Here is a 24,776-nt window from a genome sequence, read left to right on the forward strand (position 1 = left end):
GGAACAATATTCTCATTATAGGGGTACCAGAACAAGAGAGAAAAGGGGATAGAAAGTGTCTTTGAGGAGGTAATTGCTGAAAACTTGCCAAATTGGGGGAATGAGATAGTCTCTGAGGCCATGGAAGTGCACAGATCTCACAAAACAAGGGACCCAAGGAAGACAACACCAAGACATATAATAATTAAAATGGCAAAGCTTAAGGATAAGGACAGAATATTGAAACACCCAAAAAGAGAAAAAATATCACATACAAAGGAAAACCGCAAGGATATCATCAGACTTCTCAACAGAAACCTTACAGGCTGGAAGGGCATGGCATGATACATTTATAGCAATGAAGCAGAAGGGCCTGTAACCAAGAATATGCTACCCAGCAAGATTATCATTTAAATTTGAAGGAGGGATTAAACAATTTCCAGATAAACAAAAGCTGAGAGAACTTGCCTCCCACAAATCATCTCTACACTGTACTTTGGAGGAACAGCTATACATGGAAGTGTTCCTAATGCTAAAAAGGTGTCACCAGAGTAAATAAAACCACAGTAAATAAAGCAGAACCATTAATTACTAAGCAGATGAAAAATCAAATCACCTACCCCCAAAGTCAATCAAGACTCAGATAACAAGTACAGAATATGACACTTAATAAATAAAGAAGGAAGAAGGAAGAAAAAGGAGAAAAAATAAACACTTAGGTTGTGTTTGTAATAGCATACTGAGTTAAATTAGACAGATAGTGAGAAAGTTACCCTTGAACATTTTGTAACCACGAATCTAAAGCCTGCAATGGCAGTAAGTATGTACCTAATGATAATCACTCTAAATGTAAATGGTCTGAATGGATGAATCCAAAGACATAGAGTCACTGAATGGACAAAAAAACAAGACCTGTCTATGTGCTGCATACAAGAAATCACTTCAAACCCAAAGACATACACAGACTGAAAGAGAAGGGATGGAAAAAGATATCTCATGCAACCAATAGGGAGAAAAAAAGCAGGAGTGGCAGTACTTATATCAGAAAAAACAGACTTCAAAACAAAAAAAGTAACAAGAAACAAAGAAGGACATTATATAATGATAAAGGGGTCAGTCCAACAAGAGGATATAACCATTAAAATATCTATGCACCCAACAAAGGGAAATCTACATATGTCAAACAAATACTAACAGAATTACTAGGGGAAATAGAATGCAAAGCATGCACTTTTAGAGACTCCAACACAACACTCAATACGAAGGACAAATCAGCCAGACAGAAAAAAGTAAGAAGACAGAGGCACTGCACAACACATTAGAACAGATGCAGATAACAGACATCTACAGACCACTCCACCCAAAAGCAGCAGGATACACATTCTTCTCAAGTGTACATGGAACATTTTCAAGAATAGACCATATACTAGGCCACAAAAAAAAAAGCCTCAGTAAATTCAGAAGAATTGAAATTATACCAACCAGCTCTCAGACCACAAAAATATGAAACTAAAAATATATTATTCAAAGAAAACAAGAAGGCTCACAACACATGGAGACCTCACAACATGCTCCTAAATAATCAATGGATCAATGATCAAATAAAAAGAGAATAAGCAATATGTGGAGACAAATGAAAACAACAGCTCAACACCCCAACTTCTGTGAGACGCAGTGAAGGCAGTTCTAAGAGGAAAGAACATCGTAATACAGGCTTACCTCAAGAAAGAGGAACAATCCCAACAAACAGTTTGACCTCACATTTCATGAAACTAGAAAAAGAAGAACAAATATGGCCAAAGTCAGTAGGAAGAGACATAATAAAGATCAGAGCAGAAATAAATAAAATTGAGAAGAATAAAACAATAGAAAGAATCAATGAAACCAGGAGCTGGTTCTTCAAGAAAATTAACAAAATAGATAAACCCCTAGCCAGACTCATCAGGAAAAAAAAGAGAGTCTACATACATAAACAGAATCAGAAATGAGAAAGGAAAAATCACTATGAGAGAATACTATGAAAAATTATATGCTAACAAACTGAATAACCTAGAAGAAATGGACACCTTTCTAGAAAAAACAAGCTCCCACAGCTGGCCAAGGAAGAAACAGAAAATCAGAATAGATCAATTACCAGAATGAAAATGAATTGGTAATCAAAAAACTACCTAAGAACAAAATTCCTATATCAGATGGTTTCACTGCTGAATTTTATCAAACATTTAGGGAAGACCTAATACCCATCCTCCTTAAAATTTTCCAAAAGTAGAAGATGAGGGAATACTTACAAATTCATTCTAGGAGGCCAACAAATGGGTATAGAGGGAAAGTATCTCAACATAATAAAGGCCATATATGACAAACCCACAGCCAACATCATACTTAACAGCAAGAAGCTGAAAGCCTTTCCTCTAAGATCAGGAACAAGACAAGGATGCCAACTCTCCCCACTTTTATTCAACATAGTACTGGAGGTCCTAGCCATGGCAATCAGACAACACAAAGAAATAACACACATCCAGATTGGCAAGGTAGAAGGTAAACTGTCCCTGTTTGAAGATGACATGATATTGTAGATAAAAAACCTTAAAGACTCCACTCCAAAACTACTAGAATATCTGAATTCAGAAAAGTTGCAAGGTACAAAATTAATACACAGAAATCTGTTGCATTCCTATACACTAACAATGAACTAGCAGAAAGAGAAATCAGGAAAACAGTTCCATTCTCAATTGCATCAAAAAGAATAAAATACCAAGGAATAAACCTAACCAAGGAAGTGAAAGACCTATACCCTGAAAACTACAAGACACTCATGAGAGAAATTAAAGAAGATATCAGTAAATGGAAACACATACCATGCTCATAGATAGGAAGAATTAATATTGTTAAAATGGCCATCCTGCCTAAAGCAATCTACAGATTCAATGCAATCCCTACCAAAATACAAAGAGGATTCCTCAAAGAACTAGAGCAAATAGTTCTAAAATTCATATGGAACCACAAAAGACCCTGAATAGCCAAAGCAATCCTGAGAAGGAAGAATAAAGCTGGGGGATTTCGCCCTCCGACTTCAAGCTCTACTACAAAGCCACAGTAATCAAGGCAATTTAGTACTCACACAAGAACAGAACCATAGATCAATAGAACAGACTAGAGAGCCCAGATATAAACCCAAGCATATATGGTCAATTAAAATATGATAAAGGAGCCATGGACATACAATGGGGAAATGACATCTTCTTCAACAACTGGTGTTGGCAAACTGGACAGCTACATACAAGAGAATGAAACTGGATTACTGTCAAACCCCATATACAAAACTAAACACGAAATGGATCGAAGACCTGAATGTAAGTCATTAAACCATAAAACTCTTAGAAGACAACATAGGTAAAAATTTCCTGAATATAAACATGATCAATTTCTTCCTGAATGCATCTTCTCAAGCAAGTGGCAAAGGACACTATCAATAGAACAAAAAGGCATCCTACAGTATCGGAGAATATATTTGTAAACAACGTATCCAACAAGGGGTTAACATCCAAAATATATAAAGAAGTCACATGCCTCAACAACCAACGAACAAATAACCTGGTTAAAAAATGGGTGGTTGATATGAAGAGACAATTCTCCAAAGAAGAAATTCAGATGGCCAACAGGCACATGAAAAGATGCTCCACATCACTAATTATCAGGGAAATGCAAATGAAAACCACAATGAAATATCACCTCACACCAGTTAGGATGTCCAGCATTGAAAAGACTAAGAACCACAAATGCTGGCGAGGATGTGGAGAAAGGAGAACCCTCCTACACTGCTGGTTGGAATGAAACCTAGCACAACCATTGTGGAAAGCAATATGGAGGTTCCTCAAAAAAATAAAAATTGAAATACCATTTGGCCGAGGAATACCACTCCTAGGAATTTACCCTAAGAATACAACTTCTCAGATTCAAAAAGACATATGCTCTCCTATGTTTATTGCAGCACTATTTACAAAGCCAAGATATGGAAGCAACCTAAGTGTCCATCAGTAGATAAATGGGTAAAGATGATGTGGTACATATACACAATGGAATATTATTCAGCCATAAGAAAGGAACAAATCCTACTGTCTGCAACAACATGGATGGAGCTGGAGGATACACTGAGTGAAATAAGCCAGGCAGAGAAAGATAAGGGCCAAATGATTTCCCTCATTTGTGGAGTATAACAATGAAGTGAAACTAAAGGAACAAAACAGCAACAGATTCACCAGTCCAGGAAGTGACTAATGGTTACCAAAGGGGAGGGGTGGATGAGGTCAGGTGGGGAGGGAGGGAGAAGGGAATTGAGGGGTATTACAATTGGCACACATGGTGTGGCGGCAGTCATGGGGAAGACAGTGAAGCACAGAGAAGGCAAAGAGTGACTCTGTACCATCTTACTGCACTGATGGACAGTGACTGCAATGGGGTATGGTGAGGGGACTCAATAATATGGATGAATGTAGTAACCACACTGTTGATCATGTGAAACCTTCATAAGAGTGTATATTAATGATACCTTAATAAAAAATAAATTTAAGAAAAATCCCCACATGTGAGAAATTTTTCATAGAACTATGACTATATCTTCCACTTCTTAGGCATCTATTTCTAACGACAGCACTAACGAAATGGAAAAGATAAAAGCTTTATAGAAAACAGATGAGTCAGTAAAGCACTTCTTCCACTTACTAGCCAGATAACCTATGTCTCAAATTCTTTATCAGTAAAAGGAAAATAAGAAATATCCATTTTAATGTTGTTTTCAGAATTCACTAAGATAGTATAGGCAAAGCATATGGCACAAAGTAGACAACTTGGTAACTACTACTACTACTGATAAGAATAATCAAAAGCTGATCCTGTAATAAAGTTAAATATAGTTCTTCTTAGTATAATCTCACAACAAATTATATGGAAACTTCTTTTTATTCCTTACCAGCCAACTTTAAAAACTCTTGTTACCATCTCTAACCCCCAGGAATCACATAATAACTACATGCAGTGAAATAAAACATGCCAGCTCTTCGCTTTCTCCCTTTCAATCACTACCAAACTGCACTCGCACACATTCATAGCACAAATTTACTGTAAAGTTGAACCATATGAAACTGCCATTTTAGCATATCAAAACTAGTCAGTTATTGGGCATTTCAAATGGTTCATTCTGAAATTTATTTGCTCAATGAACACTTCAGTAATACCAATAATGGGTTGTAGTTGCTACACATAAACAAAAGTTTTGAATGAGGTTAAAATGAGAGCTTTGAAATAATAAAGTAAAATTAAAGGCTTAATCTCATTAAAATTTTTGCTTTGTACAAATATATTAAAACAAAAGGTTAATACAATGCACCCTGAAGAAATTTCCAAGAAAAAACCTACAGAATCTTTTAGAATTGTTTTCTACAATATGGAAAACATTTCAGAAAGAGGTAATTAAGTAAGGATTATCAGTGATATGTAAATCTAAGCATACACTGCATAACTTTAATATCTTTAGGAGTATGATGAACATTTCAAAAGCCAACAATTTTTATAAGCAGGGACCTCATGAGTATGATATTTAAGCTAAAAACTCAACTACAGGAGATAGAATTATTTACCAGAGAAATATAGGGGGAGAATTCTCAACCAACCTCAACAGTTCTCAAAACTGGTTCATACTAAAATTACCAAAAGAGCTAAAACTGAAACTAAAACAGCCCTGTGAATGATCAGGGCCCTAATGGAGAGTGTAACAAAGCTCCCTAGGTGTTCTAATATGCATCCAGAATAGAGAACCCATTATATAAAGATTTTTATTTCATACCTCTCCATTTTATAAAGACTAAATTTAAAAAAGAGTATGTTCATACACCAGATAAAGTTCCAGAGATTTTAGTGTAACAAAGCAGAAGGCTGGTACTGTTCAGAAAAACTTAATTCAAATGACAATCATACAATTCTTCATAGTACAGTTCCATACATAGGTCTCTCATTTTAAGAAAACATCACCTCACATTACCACAAAGCATGTATATCAAAACACACTTCCCTCTCCTATATGAAGTATTGTTGTAAGAGGAATTATTAGCAATTTAATTTGTAGAACATAAAGAAAAACTTACAGTATTTCACTAGGACCATCATGGTAAATTTCAATTACTAATGCTATTCCTTCCTGTTTATAAAAACTAACTTGCTAAATTCTAAATAAAACATTAACAGCTTGTTTTGTGTAAGTATAACCATCAACTAAAAAAGAAACCATAATTGAATAATTCCTATTTCAATTATAACACTTTGAAATAATAGTAACCATAATTCCTATTTCAATTATAACACTTAAAAGCAATCTAATTAAGAGAAGAGTCTTACTGTTCTAGAATCTGAGAATGGATTATATTCATCAAGTCCTGGTGGAACATTTCTTGTCACTTGTGTAACTGATGGGTCCTAGAATAAAAGTTGAAGAAAAAAATTATCCTTTATGATACAATTTTGATATTTATACAGCATTTGCTTTATCTGTACTTTTGGTCACATGGCAAAGCTAACAGAGAATAATAAAGATTATCAAATTTACTCAACCCCATTCTAACAAAGTTGAAATTTAAACCCACAGTCCTAGCACCCTCAAAGAACAACAAATTAAAAGTGGGTTAGATGCAAATTCACTGCTATTACATAACGAATGAAAGTGGACCACCTCTAAATTAGCTATGTGGAACTGCTTACACAAGAGCATTTTAGCAAAACTTGTGTTACTCCACTGTCCTTTCTTTTGGACTCCACAAAAAGTTCATGTTCCCCTATTTGATAATATCTCCAGCATGTTTTCCCTATTGCCCATTTAAGTAAATACACTGTGGGGAAAATCCAAGTTCCTATGGCCAGGATCCTCACCTGAACCTAAACTACTTGATGATGTAATTGGCCTACTGCTAGGTGTCTGCTTTCACATCCATAACTGAATCACTATATAAAGATTTCTGCCAATGCTCTAGGCAGAGGCAGAGTCATAAACAAAGGAGGATTACACACCTGCTTACTGTTGGATATAGATGTAGTTCTAGTGCTTAACCTATAGCTGGGAGAACAAAGTCAGGTAATAAATCCTTTTACCCCAGGGACATTCCATTGTCATTCTTCAGTCTAACTGAATCCATAGTGAACTTGCTTGGGGCTGACACCCATTGTCAAGACACTTGGCACAGTCGACCATTCACTGTTGACCAAGGAACAGAACAGGATGCCCTTATGGGACGGGTACTTCAGCAGGCTGCCCCTATGAATGGGAAGACGGTTGAGTGTCCCACAGTGGGCATGTGGTCTGAGGTGGCTTGCCTCCTAGAGGGCTGGGCCCCACCCCAGGACTGGAGGCGGGTGAAGTGACACTTGAGCCAGTAGAGGTGGCCTTTGGTATAATAAGGAGGTCCTCTGAGAAACAGAGTGCCCGTGATATGGTGGGAACTGTGGGTTGGCTGTTTCTCACTGTATTAAAAAAGTCCACAGATGAGAAGAACGTGCTCATAAAAGAGACACAAGATATGGCAGCACAAGAATGCCAGCTGCAAACTGCTGTAGATTTTTTGAAAAATGAAATGGCATTGACATGAGAGGAGGCAGCACAAGAATGCAAGCTGTGAGGTGCTGTGGAGGAAGTAAAAGATGTGTTAAAAAAAATGAAATGCTGATGCTATGAGGTATTGTGGAAGAGGTAAAGGCCATGAAGGAAAAGGATGTACCACTTCAAAAAGCACAAGAATGTGAGCCATGAGGTCCAGTGGAGGAGGTAAAAGAGATTTTACAGAATCAAACAGAAGTGTGCAAGGTACTCTGAAGGAGGCAAAGGCCATGGATGAGTAGGATGTACTCTTGAGGGAAGCATAAGAAGTGGCACCACGAGAATGCCAACTGCAAGATATTGAGGTGAAGGTAAGAGAGCAGTTGAGGACTGAGCTAGCGCTGCTACAAAGCATTGTAGAAAAGGTAAAGGGTGTAGAAGAGGAGGCACTTCAGGGAGTGGAGAGCAAGGTGCCATTGGCCCTGGAAATGGAGGAGCTGGGGAACGATGAAGGGGTGGTGTCAGAGGCAGCAATCCCTGAACTACTGAAAGCACACCCAGTGGTTGTGAAGAAAATAAAGACACAGCAACCAAGGGTTCCTCTGGGAGAGCTGAAGCCCCCTCCGCAGGTCATGGAGCATGCTATGCTCTGCCCCTATACTCTGGCTGAGCTGATGGTTTGGGCTCCCACTTTTGGCAGAAGCCCTTGGAGTCACTATCAGCTTGGCTCCTACATCTTTGGGATACAGCAGGGAATGGAATTGTTCTGTCTGGATCAGAGATGGGAAAGCTAGCCACCCTGATAGTTCATCCTGCACTGATGCAGGGATTACAAAATGCACATCAAACCCAAGGAAATCACTCCCTCCTCAATTGGCTGATGGCTGCACTTCATGCTGTGTGGTCTAATCAGGTTGATTTATCATCCTCCCCTGCTAGATGGATGTATGCTGAGCTCCAAAAGGTGTTACAGGAGCTAGGCATGAAAAATGGCCTCTATAGTCTGGAGAATTGTGGCCCAGATGAGGAGCCTTTTACTGCAGGCATGAGAAATGTGTGCTTCAAATGGCTCCCAAATCCCTCTTTGGGCTGCTAGTGTCCATTCTTACCCCTCACTTAGGGTAGCCCATAAGTGAGGTTACCCATATAGTAGCAGACTTGGGAATGGCTGAAGCAATGAAAACATGGAAAAAAATAAGGTCTACTATTCAGAAGAAGAATTTAAAGGGCCCCATAAAGGTTACCAGAACCCAGATGTGGGTTGATTTAATACAGACAGGAGGAGACAGAAGGAAATTAAATGGGAAGTCAAATAGAATCTTACTGGAACTGTGGCAACAACTGAAACTGGAGCAGCAGTTGCAGCCACTGAGAATGAAGAGGAAGGACCCAGAGATAGAGCCACAAGTCCAGCCTGCATGTTTTCAAGACTTTCTGCTGAAGAGTGAGCCAAACTCATCTAAACACACAAAGGAAAATGACTGGGGGACATGGTTTGATTGAGGGGAAGATCAGGTCAAGGTACCTGCCTTGAGGGACATGGGGGGTGACTGGAGGCCACATGTTGAAATAAGTATCCACTGGTCCCTAGTGAACATACAATGTGTCCGGGCTCTGGTAGGCAGAAGTTGAATGTTCAGTGGTTTATGGCAACCTTGAGTGGATTCCCGGGACCACCCGTTATTATAAATGGATATGGTGGTAAGACTATCAGAGTGAAACAAGCCCAAATCCTTTTGGGAAATGGGCAGCATCTATCTCCAAAGGAGTATACTGTATATATGTCTCCCATCCCCAAATATATTTGGGGGATAGATATCCTACAGGCCTATGGTTACAGACCACTGCAGGTGAGTTCAGACTGAGGATACGTGTGGTGAAGGCAGTTCTAAGGGGACATGATAAGCACCTGCCCAGAGCTTTCCCTGTGCCTCAGCATGTGACTAATACCAAACAATTCAAATTACCTGGAGGGCATAAAGAAATTGGAGAAACCCTCCAGGAACTGGAAAAGGTAGATATTATAAAGCCCACCCATACTCTTTCTAATTCCCCAGTGTGGCCAGTAAAAAAGCAAGATGACTCCTGCCATATGACCATGGATTACAGAGAACTGAATAAAGTCGTACCTCTTATGGCATGCTGCCATCCCCTCTATTGCAGACCTGATGGATACCCTCAGTCGTGATCTACGAACATATCATTATGTTATAGATCTTGCTGATGCCTTCTTTTCCATTGACATTGAGCAGGAAAGTCAGGAAGTTTGCGTTCACATGGGAAGGACAGGAATGGACTTTTACCATCCTTCCATAGGGATCCCTCCACAGCCCCAACATTTGTCATGGACTTGTAGTCGAGGACTTGGCAGCATGGAAGAAACCACCAATAGTGTGGCTGTACCATTATATTGAAGATATCATGCTCATGTCTGATTCTCTTTCAGATCTAGAAGGTGCAACTTCTGGACTGCTGCAACATCTACAGGAGAAAGGATGGGCTATGAACAGCACCAAAGTTCAGGGACCTGTTTGTCAGTCAAATTCTTGGGGGTCATCTGATAGAGTAAGACTAAATTTATACCAGAAGCAGACATAGATAAAGTCTAGGCCTTTCCTATCCCTACAACTGTGGCATTGTTACTGGATTTTTTGGGTCTTCTAGGCTACTGGAGAGTGTCATTCCACACTTAGCACAAATTCTAAAACCTTTATACCATTTGGTACAAAAGGGAATCAGATGGGACTGGTATGAGACACATGCATCTGTCTTTAGTACACCGAAACGGACAATCAAGGCTGTGCAGGCCTTGACTGTGACAGACCCATCAAGGCCCTGTGAGCTGGATGTTCATGTGACTGAAGATGGTTATGGCTAGGGCCTCTGGCAGAGGCTTGAACAAACTTGCCAACCTATTGGATTTGACCACAACGCTGGAAAGGAGCAGAGGTATGGTACACCTTGACAGAAAAACAATTGGCTGACATGTATCATGTCTTGCTGGTTACAGAACCCATCGCTGGAAGAGCCCCAGTAAAGGAAATAACCACCCATCCCATCGTGGGGTGGGTATAAGACTGGACCCAAAAGTCACAGAGTGGTGTGGCATAGATGCCTACACTGGCCAAGTGGGGTTCATACCTACAGCAACATAGCAAATTCTCTACTAGCCCCTTGAGTGAAGAACTCCAACGCTTGCTGGGGCAAGTGAAAGGCAGGAAGAATTTATTTTAGAACCATTAACAGCAGAGCATCCTTATCAGAGAGGAAGAGCCCCTATACCCAAAGATTCATGGTACACAGACGGCTCCAGCCATGGGCAGTCACCAAAATGGAGGGTCTTAGCTTTCCATCCTAAGACTGAGACAGTGTGAATGGAAGATGGTGAGGGGAAGAGCAGTCCATGGGCAGCGTTGTGGACAGTGTATCTTGTGATCAGCCAGGAGCCCTCCCCAATACTTGTCTGCACTGACAGGGCCATCTATCAAGGCTTGACTCTGTGGTTACCAACATGGTACCATGGCAACTGGTTAGTCAGTCACCAACCCCTTTGGGGGCAAGAACTGTGGCAAGACTTATGAACCTGTGGTCAGACTAAAATAGTTACAGGATATCATGTGAGGGTCATTTGCTGCTGACATCCCCAGGAAATGATGAAGCAAATGAATTGGCCCAGGTACATTGGCTAGAAGGAAACCTGCCTCTGATGTGGTCCAATGGTTACATCATTGTTTATTGCATGTCGGACAAAAGACAATATGGGTTTTAGTTCATTGATGGGGCTTGCCTTTGACAGCAAGTCAGGAGAGTCCAGAAGGAGTGCATCGTATGCTCTAAAAGAGACTTACACTGAGTTTCACAGCAACATGGGAGAATAGCTAAGGGGCTAATCAGATGGCAGATAGACCATACTGGGCCTCTGCCTATGTCAGAACGGTACCACCATGCCATGACGTGTGGACACAGCTACTGGACTTCTGGTTGCTTTTCCTACACATTGTGCAGATCAACAGATGAACAAAAGAGGCCTGGAGCATCTCTTTGCAGCCTATGGCCAACCACAGGTAATTTAGAGTGATCAAGGCACCCACTTCACTGAACATGCATTATAAGAATGGGTGCAATAGTTAGGAAACAAATGGAAGTTTAATGTGCCATACAATCCTACCACAGCAGGTATGATAGAGAGGTAAAATGGTTTGTTAAAATATGGACTGAAGTCAGACACCAATATTCTGCAGGGATGATCCGTCTGCTTATGGACAGTGCTACGGCAATTGAACGAGAAACCCCAAAAGGGAGCACAGAGTCCTGTAGACATGCTAATACATATTGCTGCCTGCCCTATACAACTGCAAGTACAAAGCAAGGAGGAATTGTTGAAGCCAAGGTTAGGCCACAAGAGTAGTATCTTGCTGCCAGCACCAACTGCACTAAACCCTGGAGACTCCATTGAGTGGATGAGGCCTTGGACATTTCAACACATGGACCAGAGATGGCTGGACCTCCTGGCACCTTGTGCACAAGGCTGGAAACTGGCCTCCTGTGTATTCCTGGAGCAACAGCAGAGCGGCCCCCAAATATCAAAGTAGTATATCCTAAACAGCCAGGAAGTAGGAGCATCTTACCAGGAGATTTGTTTTATCATTACAGCAAGTGCATGCACCTCCAGTAGCACCATATATAGACCCCTTGGTAAACCCCATGGGGAGAGGGGTAAAGGTATGGTATACTAGACCTGGACAGGACCCCCTTCCTGCCACAGTCCTATCACAGAACCACTCTCTTGTATGCATCCTACCTGATGGACAATATCTGACTATGTTGGTGTCATTAAAACATGTCTTATCACCCTTAAGATTCTTGTGGATTAGGCACATACCCTAGCAAAAAAACTGCTGCTCATTGGAGTGCATGGAACTCCCTATCAGTACCACTACTAAGTGTGAGTCATGAACTCATCTGAATAAAACTGGTTTTGAATATACCTGAAATAACCTCCCTAGGTTTAAGGATTATTATAATTTTTGTTACGTGTATCAAAATTTTGTTGTAGCATAATTTTTGTTATATGTATGCTGTCATTATCCTCTGTTGCTGGTATGGAATCTGGTTACAGTGCTTCAGCTTTCTTGCACAGGGACCACTACAGAATATTGAGAACATGTAGATTGTGAGGTGAGAATTTTGGAGGGGTGGAGTATGGGGAAAATTGAAGTTCCTATGGCCAGAATCCTCACCTGAACCTAAGCCACTTGATGATGTGACTGGCCTACTGCTAGGCTACTGCTTCCACACCCATAGACAATAAGCTATTATTAATTAAGCCACTATATAAAGAGCTCTGCCCAGTGCTCTGTGGGGGAGGCAGAGATGAAGGAGAATCACAGACCTGCAGATGTAATTCTAGTGCCCAACCAATCGCCAGGGGAACAAAGCCAGGTAATATACCCTTTGGTCATTTCTTTGTCTGTCATTTCTTTGGTCTCACTAAATCCACAGTGAACTTGCCTGGGGCTGAAACCCATTGGCAAGACACACTGCAAATCAATGTCATGTATAGGCAACATCTACAGCATTCAAGATTAAGTATTTCTTGTTTTACTCCATTATTTCCTCTTGACTGTAGTTTATTTTTCCACATGATCCAGAACTGTTTCCCCTTTTTCAAGTATAATACATCCTAGCTTTTCAAATTGTTTAATATTAGGCTTTCATGTAAATAACTAGATCACAAAATCCTAGATAGCTGTAAGGAAAATGGAAGTTCCTATGGCCAGGATCCGCACCTGACCTTAATCCACTTGCCCACTGCACAACTGCAATAACTGCAAAGAAGGCCCATGCTTGCACACCTGTTGTCAATGAGCCATAATTATCTGTGTTGCTGTATAAAGAGCTCCACCCAGTGCTCTGCCTGGCTGCCAGGGATGGAGCCTGAGGGGAATTGGAGACTTTCTGGATTCAGATGTGATTCTAGCACTTGACAGGCCACCCTAAGAATAAAGCTTGGTATAAAACATTTTAACTCCAACATTCCATTGTCATTATTCAGTTTCAGTGAATCCAGAGTGAAATTGCCTGAAGCTGAAAGCCCACTCCCATGCAACAGTTATTCTATTTCTCTTGCTTGTGAATGTGAGTCACAACCATATGAACATCTATAGGGAAAATGGAAGTTCGTGTGGCCAGGATCCTCACCCAACCCTAATCTACTTGATGATGGAATTGGCCTCCTGCTAGGCTAATGCTTACACACCCTTTGGCAATGAGCCATTACCATCAGGTGTTACTAATATAAAGAGCTATGCCCAGTGCTATGCTGGGAGGCAGAGACAGCAACAGATTGCAACTTGCCAGGGGCAGACACAATTCCATCACTCAACCTACCACCATGAGAATCAGGGTTGGTATAAACCCTTTAACCTCAAGATCCATTGTTGTTATTCAGTCTCACCCAATCCACAGTGAACATGCCTGGGGCAATCCCCACCAGGCAAGACAACATATCAGCAAAACCAAATACTTGCAAACTGTAACATAGCCTCACTGGCTTTCATATCTGTGGATAAAGTAAAGGTTCCTATGGTTAGGATTCTCACCTGGCCCTGGTCAGCTTGCTCAAGACACACATGGGCAATATATTGTTACTGACTCTCTCTATATAAAGAGCTCCACCCAGATCTCTGGGAAATATGGTGGCATGGCTGCAAGGCTGCAGGAGAGCAGAGAAGATACTGGAGTGGTGGCAGCACCAAGAACAGAGACTAAGATGGCTGCAGGAGCAGAGAGGTGCAGAGGCAGACACCGGCTTGCTGCATGCAGACTCACTCTGGGTGAACAGGATTCTAATGACTGACCTGCCACTGTGAAAATAAAGTTGGGTATAACCCTTTCACCCCAAGAATGTTTCACTGTCATTCTTTGGTCTCACTGAATCCATAGTGAACTTGTCAGGGGCTGGAACCTACTAGGAAGACAATATCCCTAGTCTAAAACTTTTCCAGGCATTACAATCAAATAAAACACAGATTGCTGCACCCCACCTCCAGAGCTTCTGACTCAGCATATCTGGGGTGGGACCTGAGAATCTGGATTTTTAGGTCCCTGGGTGATGTGACATTGGGTCAAAGGACCACTGCTATCTCATCCATACATACCTTCTTCACTCACTTTCCTCAACACTGTCATCAAAGTTACATTTCAAAAATGAAAAAAAGCTGATCTTGTCATTCCCTTCTTATAACCTCTCTTCTCTGTCCCTCATCAATTTCAGATGTTTTAGAGGCTCTCAACTACTAAATACAAATTCCTTAAAATGAGATACAAGGCTTCTGAAAATTTAGCCTACCTTCTGCCTACCTTTCCAGCCTCATCATCTCATTCATAACCACGCTTATCTTGCAAGATCCTTCTCCCTTAACCAAATGAAACAAGCTACTGCATAAGGAGACTCAAAAAAAATGGGAAAAAAGCAGCTGACAAAGAAAAATGAAAAGTCCTAAGACAAAAAACAAAGGTTTAGGTTTGCTCAACAATAAAATGGGAAGAAGGGAATGAAATCATTATTATTTCCCAAGGTTCCCCTCTCAAGTTTACTCTAAATTATGAGAAGCCAGGAAGATTACAAATAGGGGATATGTGCCTCAGAGGGAAAATTGAGAAAGTACAAACATGAATATTTTTTAATCAAATTTTTCAAATTGGGACTATGAATAACTTAATTTAGGCATAGGTTTAGGGTCAACAAATGAAGATGTAGCAAATCCAAATGGTCCAGATGCCCACCTCCACCCTCACACCCAGAATTAGATAATCTTTGAGTCCTCAGACCCCATATTCTTCCTTGACATTGCTTCCTCTGGCAAGAAAATTCTTTCAGGCAATGTCAACCTAGCATCTCCTATTCCTTAGAGACTCAATTCAAAGACTACCTCATATGCTAACCAATGACCTTCCTGACACCTTCCTGATACCCATCACTCCATCCTAGGCTCAGTGCTCCAACAGAGCTTGGTTTGCTTCTCCATTAGCATATATTTCACTGAACCATGATAATCATTATGCAAGTCTTTTCCCCAAATTAGACTGTTACTTATTTGACTAGAAGAAATAGGTAAATAGGCTTTGTTATTTAACCATACATAGCTGGTAATACTGTTTCTTGAGTGATTATTGCCATGCCTAAGGGAAAAAAAATCCAAAAAGTACTTGAAGGTAATTGCAGCAGAAATACCAAGAAATATCCCTTAAAAAAAATGAGTATGGTGGAGCCAAGATGGCGGTGTGAGTAGAGCAGTGGAAATCTCCTCCCAAAACCACATATATCTATGAAAATATAACAAAGACAACTCTTCCTAGAATAAAGACCAGAGGACACAAGACAACATCCAGACCACATCCACACCTGCGAGAACCCAGGGCCTCGTAAAGGGGGTAAGATACAAGCCCCGGCCCGGCGGGACACGAGCGCCCCTCTCCCCAGCTCCCGGCAGGAGAAGAACAGGCAGAGCGGGAGTGAGACGGAGAAGAGAGCTGTTGAACACCCAGCCCCCGCCATCCGGAACAGAGTGCAGAAAGAGTGCATGCGCGGGTCCCTGGATACTAGGGAAACAGGGCAGCAAGAACGGTGAGAGGGTACCGGAGGCCTGGCGCCGGACGACATAAGAAAAGTAAGCGGCCATTTTTTTTTTTTTTTGGCGAGCGCTTTTTGGAAGTCTTAAAGGTATAGGGACCCCAATACTAGGGAAACAGGGCAGCAAGATCGGTGAGCAGATGCCTGAGGCTGGCGCCGGAGAATAAAGAAAAACGAGCAGCCATTTTTTATTTATTTTTTTATTTTTTAATTAAAAATTTTTTTTTTTTTTTTGTGGTCGTCGTTTTGTTTTGGTGGGTGCTTTTTGGAAGTCTTAAAGGGGCAGGGTGGGACACTTAATCCAGAGGTAAGGAATCCGGGGACATCTGGGTACCCTAATCCCCAGGGCTGCAGGGAGCACGAAGGCCCCTTACGGAGATAAATAGCCTCCCAGATGCTCCCCCTCAAACTTGCCCCCACCACTTTGGAGCAGCAGCCCAAGCCAGGCCACGCCCACAACAACAGTGGAGATAAACTCCTTAGCACCCGGGAAGGAAGCAGACACCCTGTCTGCGCCCAGCTACCCAGCACAAGCCACTAGAGGTCACTGTTCTCCCAGGAGAGGAGGGCCAAAAACCAACAAGAAGGGAAGCTCTTCCAGCCGTCACTGGTCCCAGCTCCGCAAACTATTCCTATCATGATGAAAAGGCAAAACTACAGGCAAAGATCACAGAGACAACACCAGAGAAGGAGACAGACCTAACCAGTCTTCCTGACAAAGAATTCAAAATAAAAATCATAAACATGCTGACAGAGATGCAGAGAAATACGCAAGAGATATGGGATGAAGTCCGGAGGGAGATCACAGATGCCAGAAAGGAGATTACAAAAATGAAACAAACTCTGGAAGGGTTTATAAGCAGAATGGATAGGATGCAAGAGGCCATTGATGGAATTGAAACCAGAGAACAGGAACACATAGAAGCTGACATAGAGAGAGATAAAAGGATCTACAGGAATGAAACAACAGTAAGAGAACTGTGTGACCAATCCAAAAGGAACAATATCCGTACTATAGGGGTACCAGAAGAAGAAGAGAGAGGAAAAGGGGTGGAAAGTATCTTGGAAGAAATAATTGCTGAAAACTTCCCCAAACTGGGGGAGGAAATAATTGAACAGACAACGGAAATACACAGAACCCCCAACAGAAAGGATCCAAGGAGGACAACACCAAGACACATAATAATTAAAATGGCAAAGATCAAGGACCAGGACAGAGTTTTAAAGGCAGCTAGAGAGAAAAAGGTTACCTATAAAGGAAAACCCATCAGGCTAACATCAGACTTATCAACAGAAACCCTACAGGCCAGAAGAGAATGGCATGATATATTTAATGCAATGAAAAAGAAGGGCCTTGAACCAAGGATACTGTATCCAGCACGACTATCATTTAAATATGATGGTGGGATTAAACAATTCCCAGACAAACAAAAGCTGAGGGAATTTGCTTCCCACAGACCACCTATACAGGACATCTTACAGGGACTGCTCTAGATGGGAGCACTCCTACAAAGAGCACAGAACAAAACACCCAACATATGAAGAATGGAGGAGGAGGAATAAGAAGGGAGAGAAGAAAAGAATCTCCAGACAGTGTATATAACAGCTCAATAAGCGAGCTAAGTTAGGCAGTAAGATACTAAAGAGGCTAACCTTGAACCTTTGGTAACCACGAATTTAAAGCCTGCAATGGCAATAAGTACATATCTTTCAATAGTCACCCTAAATGTTAATGGATTGAATGCACCAATCAAAAGACACAGAGTAATAGAATGGATAAAAAAGCAAGACCCATCTATATGCTGCTTACAAGAAACTCACCTCAAACCCAAAGACATATACAGAATAAAATCAAGGGATGGAAAAATATATTTCAGGCAAACAACAGCGAGAAGAAAGCAGGGGTTGCAGTACTAATATCAGACAAAATAGACATCAAAACAAAGAAAGTAACAAGAGATAAAGAAGGACACTACATAATGATAAAGGGCTCAGTCCAACAAGAGGATATAACCATTCTAAATATATATGCACTCAACACAGGAGCACCAGCATATGTGAAACAAATACTAACTGAACTAAAGGGGGAAATAGACTGCAATTCATTCATTCTAGGAGACTTCAACACATCACTCACCCCAAAGGATAGATCCACCGGGCAGAAAATAAGGACACGGAAGCACTGAACAACACAGTAGAGCAGATGGACCTAATAGACATCTACAGAACTCTACATCCAAAAGCAACATGATATACATTCTTCTCAAGTGCACATGGAACATTCTCCAGAATAGACCACATACTAGGCCACAAAAAGAGCCTCAGTAAATTCCAAAAGATTGAAATCCTACCAACCAACCTTTCAGACCACAAAGGCATAAAACTAGAAATAAACTGTACAAAGAAAGCAAAAAGGCTCACAAACACATGGAGGCTTAAAAACATGCTCCTAAAAAATCAATGGATCAATGACAAAATCAAAATGGAGATCCAGCAATATATGGAAACAAATGACAACAACAACACTAAGCCCCAACTTCTGTGGGACACAGCAAAAGCAGTCTTAACAGGAAAGTATATAGCAATCCAAGCATATTTAAAAAAGGAAGAACAATCCCAAAAGAATGGTCTAATGGCACAATTATTGAAATTGGAAAAAGAAGAACAAATGAGGCCTAAGGTCAGCAGAAGGAGGGACATAATAAAGATCAGAGAAGAAATAAATAAAATCGAGAAGAATAAAACAAGAGAAAAAATCAATGAAACCAAGAGCTGGTTCGTCGAGAAAATAAACAAAATAGATGAGCCTCTAGCCAGACTTATTAAGAGGAAAAGAGAGTCAACACAAATCAACAGTATCAGAAACGAGAAAGAAAAAATCACGACGGACCCCACAGAAATACAAAGAATTATTAGAGAATACTTTGAAAACCTATATGCTAACAAGCTAGGAAACCTAGGAGAAATGGACAACTTCCTAGAAAAATACAACCTTCCAAGACTGACCCAGAAAGAAACAGAAAATCTAAACAGACCAATTACCAGCAATGAAATTGAAGTGGTAATCAAAAAACTACCAAAGAACAAAACCCCCAGGCCAGATAGATTTACCTCAGAATTTTATCAGACATACAGGGAAGACATAATACCCATTCTCCTTAAAGTTTTCCAAAAAATAGAGGAGGAGTGGATACTCCCAAACTCATTCTATGAAGCTGACATCACCCTAATACCAAAACCAGGCAAAGACCCCACCAAAAAAGAAAATTATACACCAATATCCCTAATGAACATAGATGCAAAAATACTCAGCAAAATATTAGCAAACTGAATTCAAAAATACATCAAGAGGATCATGCACCATGACCAAGTGGGATTCATCCCAGGGATGCAAGGATGGTACAACATTCGAAAGTCCATCAACATCATCCACCACATCAACAAAAAGAAAGACAAAAACCACATGATCATCTCCATAGACACTGAAAAGCATTCGACAAAATTCAACATCCATTCATGATAAAAAATCAACAAAATGGGCATAGAGGGCAAGTACCTCAACATAATAAAGGCCATATATCATAAACCCACAGCCAACATCATACTGAACAGCGAGAAGCTGAAAGCCTTTCCTCTAAGATCGGGAACAAGACAGGGATGGCCAGTCTCCCCACTGTTATATAACATAGTACTGGAGGTCCTAGCCACGGCAATCAGACAAAACAAAAAAAATACAAGGAATCCAGATTGGTAAAGAAGAAGTTAAACTGTCACTATTTGCAGATGACATGATACTGTACATAAAAAACCCTAAAGACTCCACCCCAAAACTCCTAGAACTGATATCGGAACACAGCAAAGTTGCAGGATACAAAATCAACACAGAAATCTGTGGCTTTCCTATAGACTAACAATGAACCAACAGAAAGAGAAATCAGGAAAACAACTACATTCACAATTGCATAAAAAAAAAATACCTAGGAATAAACCTAACCAAAGAAGTGAAAGACTTATACTCTGAAAACTACAAGTCTCTCTTAAGAGAAATTAAAGGGGACACTAACAGATGAAAACTCATCCCATGCTCGTGGCTAGTAAGAATTAATATCGTCAAAATGGCCATCCTGCCCAAAGCAATAGACAGATTTGATGCAATCCCTATGAAACTACCAGCAACATTCTTCAATGAACTGGAACAAATAATTCAAAAATTCATATGGAAACACCAAAGACCCCGAATAGCCAAAGCAATCCTGAGAAAGAAGAATAAAGTAGGGGGGATCTCACTCCCCAACTTCAAGCTCTACTATAAAGCCATAGTAATCAAGACAATTTGGTACTGGCACAAGAACAGAGCCACAGACCAATGGAACAGACTAGACAATCCAGACATTAGTCCAGACATATATGGTCAATTAATATTTGATAAAGGAGCCATGGACATACAATGGCAAAATGGCAGTCTCTTCAACAGATGGTGCTGGCAAAACCGGACAGCTACATGTAGGAGAATGAAACTGGACCATTGTCTAACCCCATATACAAAAGTAAACTCAAAATGGATCAAAGACTTGAATGTAAGTCATAAAACCATTAAACTCTTGGAAGAAAACATAGGCAAAAACCTCTTAGACATAAACATGAGTGACCTCTTCTTGAACATATCTCCCCGGGCAAGGAAAACAATAGCAAAAATGAACAAGTGGGACTATATTAAGCTGAAAAGCTTCTGTACAGCAAAAGACACCATCAATAGAACAAAAAGGAACCCTACAGTATGGGAGAATATATTTGAAAATGACAGATCCGATAAAGGCTTGACATCCACAATATATAAAGAGCTCACACGCCTCAACAAACAAAAAACAAATAACCCAATTAAAAAATGGGCAGAGGAACTGAACAGACAGTTCTCCAAAAAAGAAATACAGATGGCCAACAGACACATGAAAAGATGCTCCACATCGCTAATTATCAGAGAAAGGCAAATTAAAACTACAATGAGGTATCACCTCACACCAGGAAGGATGGCTGCCATCCAAAAGACAAACAACAACAAATGTTGGCGAGGCTGTGGAGAAAGGGGAACCCTCCTACACTGCTGGTGGGAAAGTAAATTAGTTCAACCATTGTGGAAAGCAGTATGGAGGTACAACAAAATGCTCAAAACAGACTTACCATTTGACCCAGGAATTGCACTCCTACGAATTTACCCCAAGAATGCAGCAATCAAGTCTGAGAAAGACCAATGCACCCCTATGTTTATCACAGCACTATTTACAATAGCCAAGAATTGGAAGCAACCTAAATGTCCATCGGTAGATGAATGGATAAAGAAGATGTGGTACATGTACACAATAGAATACTACTCAGCCATAAGAAAAGGGCAAATCCAACCATTTGCAGCAACATGGATGGAGCTGGAGGGTATTATGCTCAGTGAAACAAGCCAAGCAGAGAAAGAGAACTACCAACCGATTTCACTCATCTGTGGAATATAAGTACAAAGGAAAAACTGAAGGAACAAAACAGCAGCAGAATCACAGAACTCAAGAATGGACTAACAGGTACCAAAGGGAAAGGGACTGGGGAGGATGGGTGGGTAGGGAGGGATAAGGGTGGGGAGAAGAAGCGGGGTACTAAGATTTGCATGCATGGGGTTTGTGGGAGAAAGGGGAGGGCTGTACAACACAGAGAAGGCAAGTAGTGATTCTACAACATTTTGCTATGCTGATGGACAGTGACTGTAAAGTTGTTTATAGGGGGACCTGGTATAGTGGAGAGCCTAGTAAACATAATATTCGTCATGTAAGTGTAGATTAATGATACCAAAAAAAAAAAAAAAGGCAGTCCCTGTGTGGTGACCTCCAATGAGTTCTACAAAACGGTATAAAGGGCATATAAAAGTGTAGGCAAAGGGTCTGTTTGTGTTTATACAGAGGATCAAAGCCTAATTTGGCTACCCCGAAAATCAACTAAGATACAATATGAAAAAGAACTTCCAACATCAGCACTCTCTGGAAGACTCATGCCAGAAGATGATCATCAAAAAACCCCAACAAAGATCCACACACTGCTACAGCTGTAGATGCACTCATCCCAACAGTTCCTGGACTTGCCATGGGAATGAAGAAGGAGATATCTAAGCTGGCCTGTGCATACAGTAAAACAACAAATTTGACTGGACCTGTACTGTTGGAACTCAACCAAGAATTAGGAGGAGTGCAAATTGTAGCACTCCAAAATCTTACAACTACAGACTATTTACTGTTAAAAGAACATATGGCATGTGAACAGTCCCCAGGAATGGGTTGTTTTAATTTGTCTGATTTCTCTCAGACTGTTCAAGTTCAGTTGGACAATATCCACCATATCATAGATAAGTTTTCACAAATGCCTAAGGTGCCTAACTGGTTTTCTTGGTTTCACTGGAGATGGATGGTAATTACAGGTATGCTTTGGTTACGTAACTGTACTCCTATTATGTTAATGTGTGTGCACAATTTAATTAGTAGTTTAAAACCTATACATGCTGAAGTTACTCTACAAGAAGATATGTCAAAGAAATAATCAATCTTCCCATGTTTTCTTCTGCCTGCTACTTCTATAGCTTTTTTTCTTCCTTCCTAATTACAACCCTTAAATAGAATTCGTGCCTCATATCGAATTTACCGAGTATCATAATTCTTCCAAGTGGTAAAGATACCTCAAGACAAATGCTGGGCATAGAAGCCACAGGGCATTAATATGCCAAGGAGTAAAAAGCTAACCTTTTCAAACAATAAGGCTTCTCTCTCACTTACCAACTTTACATTTCCCTGTAAGGCTCCAGAAGATGACTGGTTAGCCAGAGACAGGTAAGATTCCTCAAGGGAAGAACAACCTAAGACAGGCACAGTCACAGGGGGCCATCAGGTGAGAAATTGGGGATCAACAGAGGTGAGGCTTAGAACCTCACGCCCCCTGTTCTGAGAGAAATCTTCTGCATACGTGGATGTTTTATTGCCCTTGTCTAGCTTGGATTAACACATAGTCTACAGGCACACACCTGATCATCTACATTTGCTCTCTTACAACTAAACTATGTTTTCTACCTTTATCTTGTATCTACCTACCACTTCAGCATTTTATTAAAAATAATAATAATAAAGAGAGAAATGTGGTATCCACATATAAATCAAGTATAAAAATCAAATGAGTATTCATATTTGAACTGTTTATAGTTCATAATACATGAGCAAAACCAAAAGTTTCTGTGGTGACTGCCCTTGTACTGTTCACCATGTAACTTATTCACTATGTAAGAATTTGTTCTCCATGTAAGAACTTGTTTGTTATGCCTCAGAAGATTGGAGACTGACGAAAATTAGGCTTGGGGTGGATTAATGATTGTGCATTGAGCATTGACTCCCCTATACAGAATTTTATTGTTGTTAACAACCATTTGTTCAATAAATATGAGAGATGCCCTCACAAAAAAAAAAAAAAAGTACACACTTCCAATTGTAAAATAAATAAGTAACCGGAATGTAATGTATAGCATAAAGAATATAGTCAAAATATTGTAACAACTTGGTATGGTGATAGCTGGTACCTAGAATTATCATGTATATAAATGTTGAATCAGTGTGTTGTACACCTGAAACTAATGTAATACTGTGTGTCAAGTACCCTTCAATAAAAAATTGAAAAAAAATAGAAAATAAAAATGAGTATGGGGGTAATAGATGGTTGCATGAGAAGTGAGACAGAAAACTCCACCCAAAGTGACATATAACACAAAAATACAGCAAGTACAACTAATCCTGAAAGAGAGATATGAAAGAAGACTGCAATAGACTGCCTACATCGGGGGCAAAGAGAAGACCTCAGAGAAAAGGGTAAAGTAGCAAAGCCATGATCAAGCGGGATGCAAGCCCTTCCCCACCTGACCTCACAGGCAGGAGGAAGAGAGAGTAGGAAGGGAGTAGAAACCCAGGACTGCTAAATACACATCCCTGGAGATCTACTCCAGGAGCATGAATCCACATTGCATGGTGCTCCAAAGATTAGAGGGATTGGAAAGCAGGGACAGGCAGAATGGTCAAACACACTGAGATTCCATCTGCTTGCAGACAACAGGTGCCCACAACTGGCTGCTCCAGGAGAAAAGAATGTCGGGTGTTTTGAAAGACTCCCCAACAGTTAGAGGGCTGCTAAAAGGGCAAAAATTACACAGAGCTTGCTGCTCAGAAAAAAAGGACAGGTGGACAAAATCATCCAAGCACACTCAGCCCATCACACTAGGGACATTCAGGAGATTCAGGCACTCCATCTAGCTGGCTGGCAACAAAGCCTCAAGGCCTCCCATCACAATAGGCAGCATGCTGATCCTTCCTCCCCACCAGCACCTGCTTACAAACCTGCTGCCCCCACCATTGCACCAGGCAAGCCGGAAGGCAGCCCCGCCTATGGCAGATACAGGGGCATAACACAGAGGCAGCTCCCTGCACACTATGCCCACTAACCCTGAGAGTGGAGACAGGCACTGCAGCTGGGAAGCAGGAAAGAGCTCTGTCCACACAGCAGGCACGGGTGCCACTC

The 24,776-nt window shown here is 40.8% G+C and overlaps 1 protein-coding gene across 2 annotated transcripts in view; it reads right to left on the reverse strand.

Annotated features, from left to right (window-relative positions):
• SCAMP1 (secretory carrier membrane protein 1) overlaps positions 1–24,776 on the reverse strand; it is a 171,276-nt gene that overhangs the window by 96,398 nt on the left and 50,102 nt on the right. The window contains exon 2 of one of the 2 annotated variants that reach the window (XM_036914139.2): positions 6,370–6,447. The exons of the other annotated variant lie outside the window; for it this stretch is intronic. Within the exon in view, the coding sequence (XP_036770034.1) occupies positions 6,370–6,447 (78 nt within the window). The remainder of the gene's footprint in view (positions 1–6,369; positions 6,448–24,776) is intronic. 2 annotated transcript variants of the gene reach the window in all.

This window comes from Manis pentadactyla, chromosome 2, assembly GCF_030020395.1.
Source record: "Manis pentadactyla isolate mManPen7 chromosome 2, mManPen7.hap1, whole genome shotgun sequence".
NCBI classification, from domain to species: Eukaryota; Metazoa; Chordata; class Mammalia; order Pholidota; family Manidae; genus Manis; species Manis pentadactyla.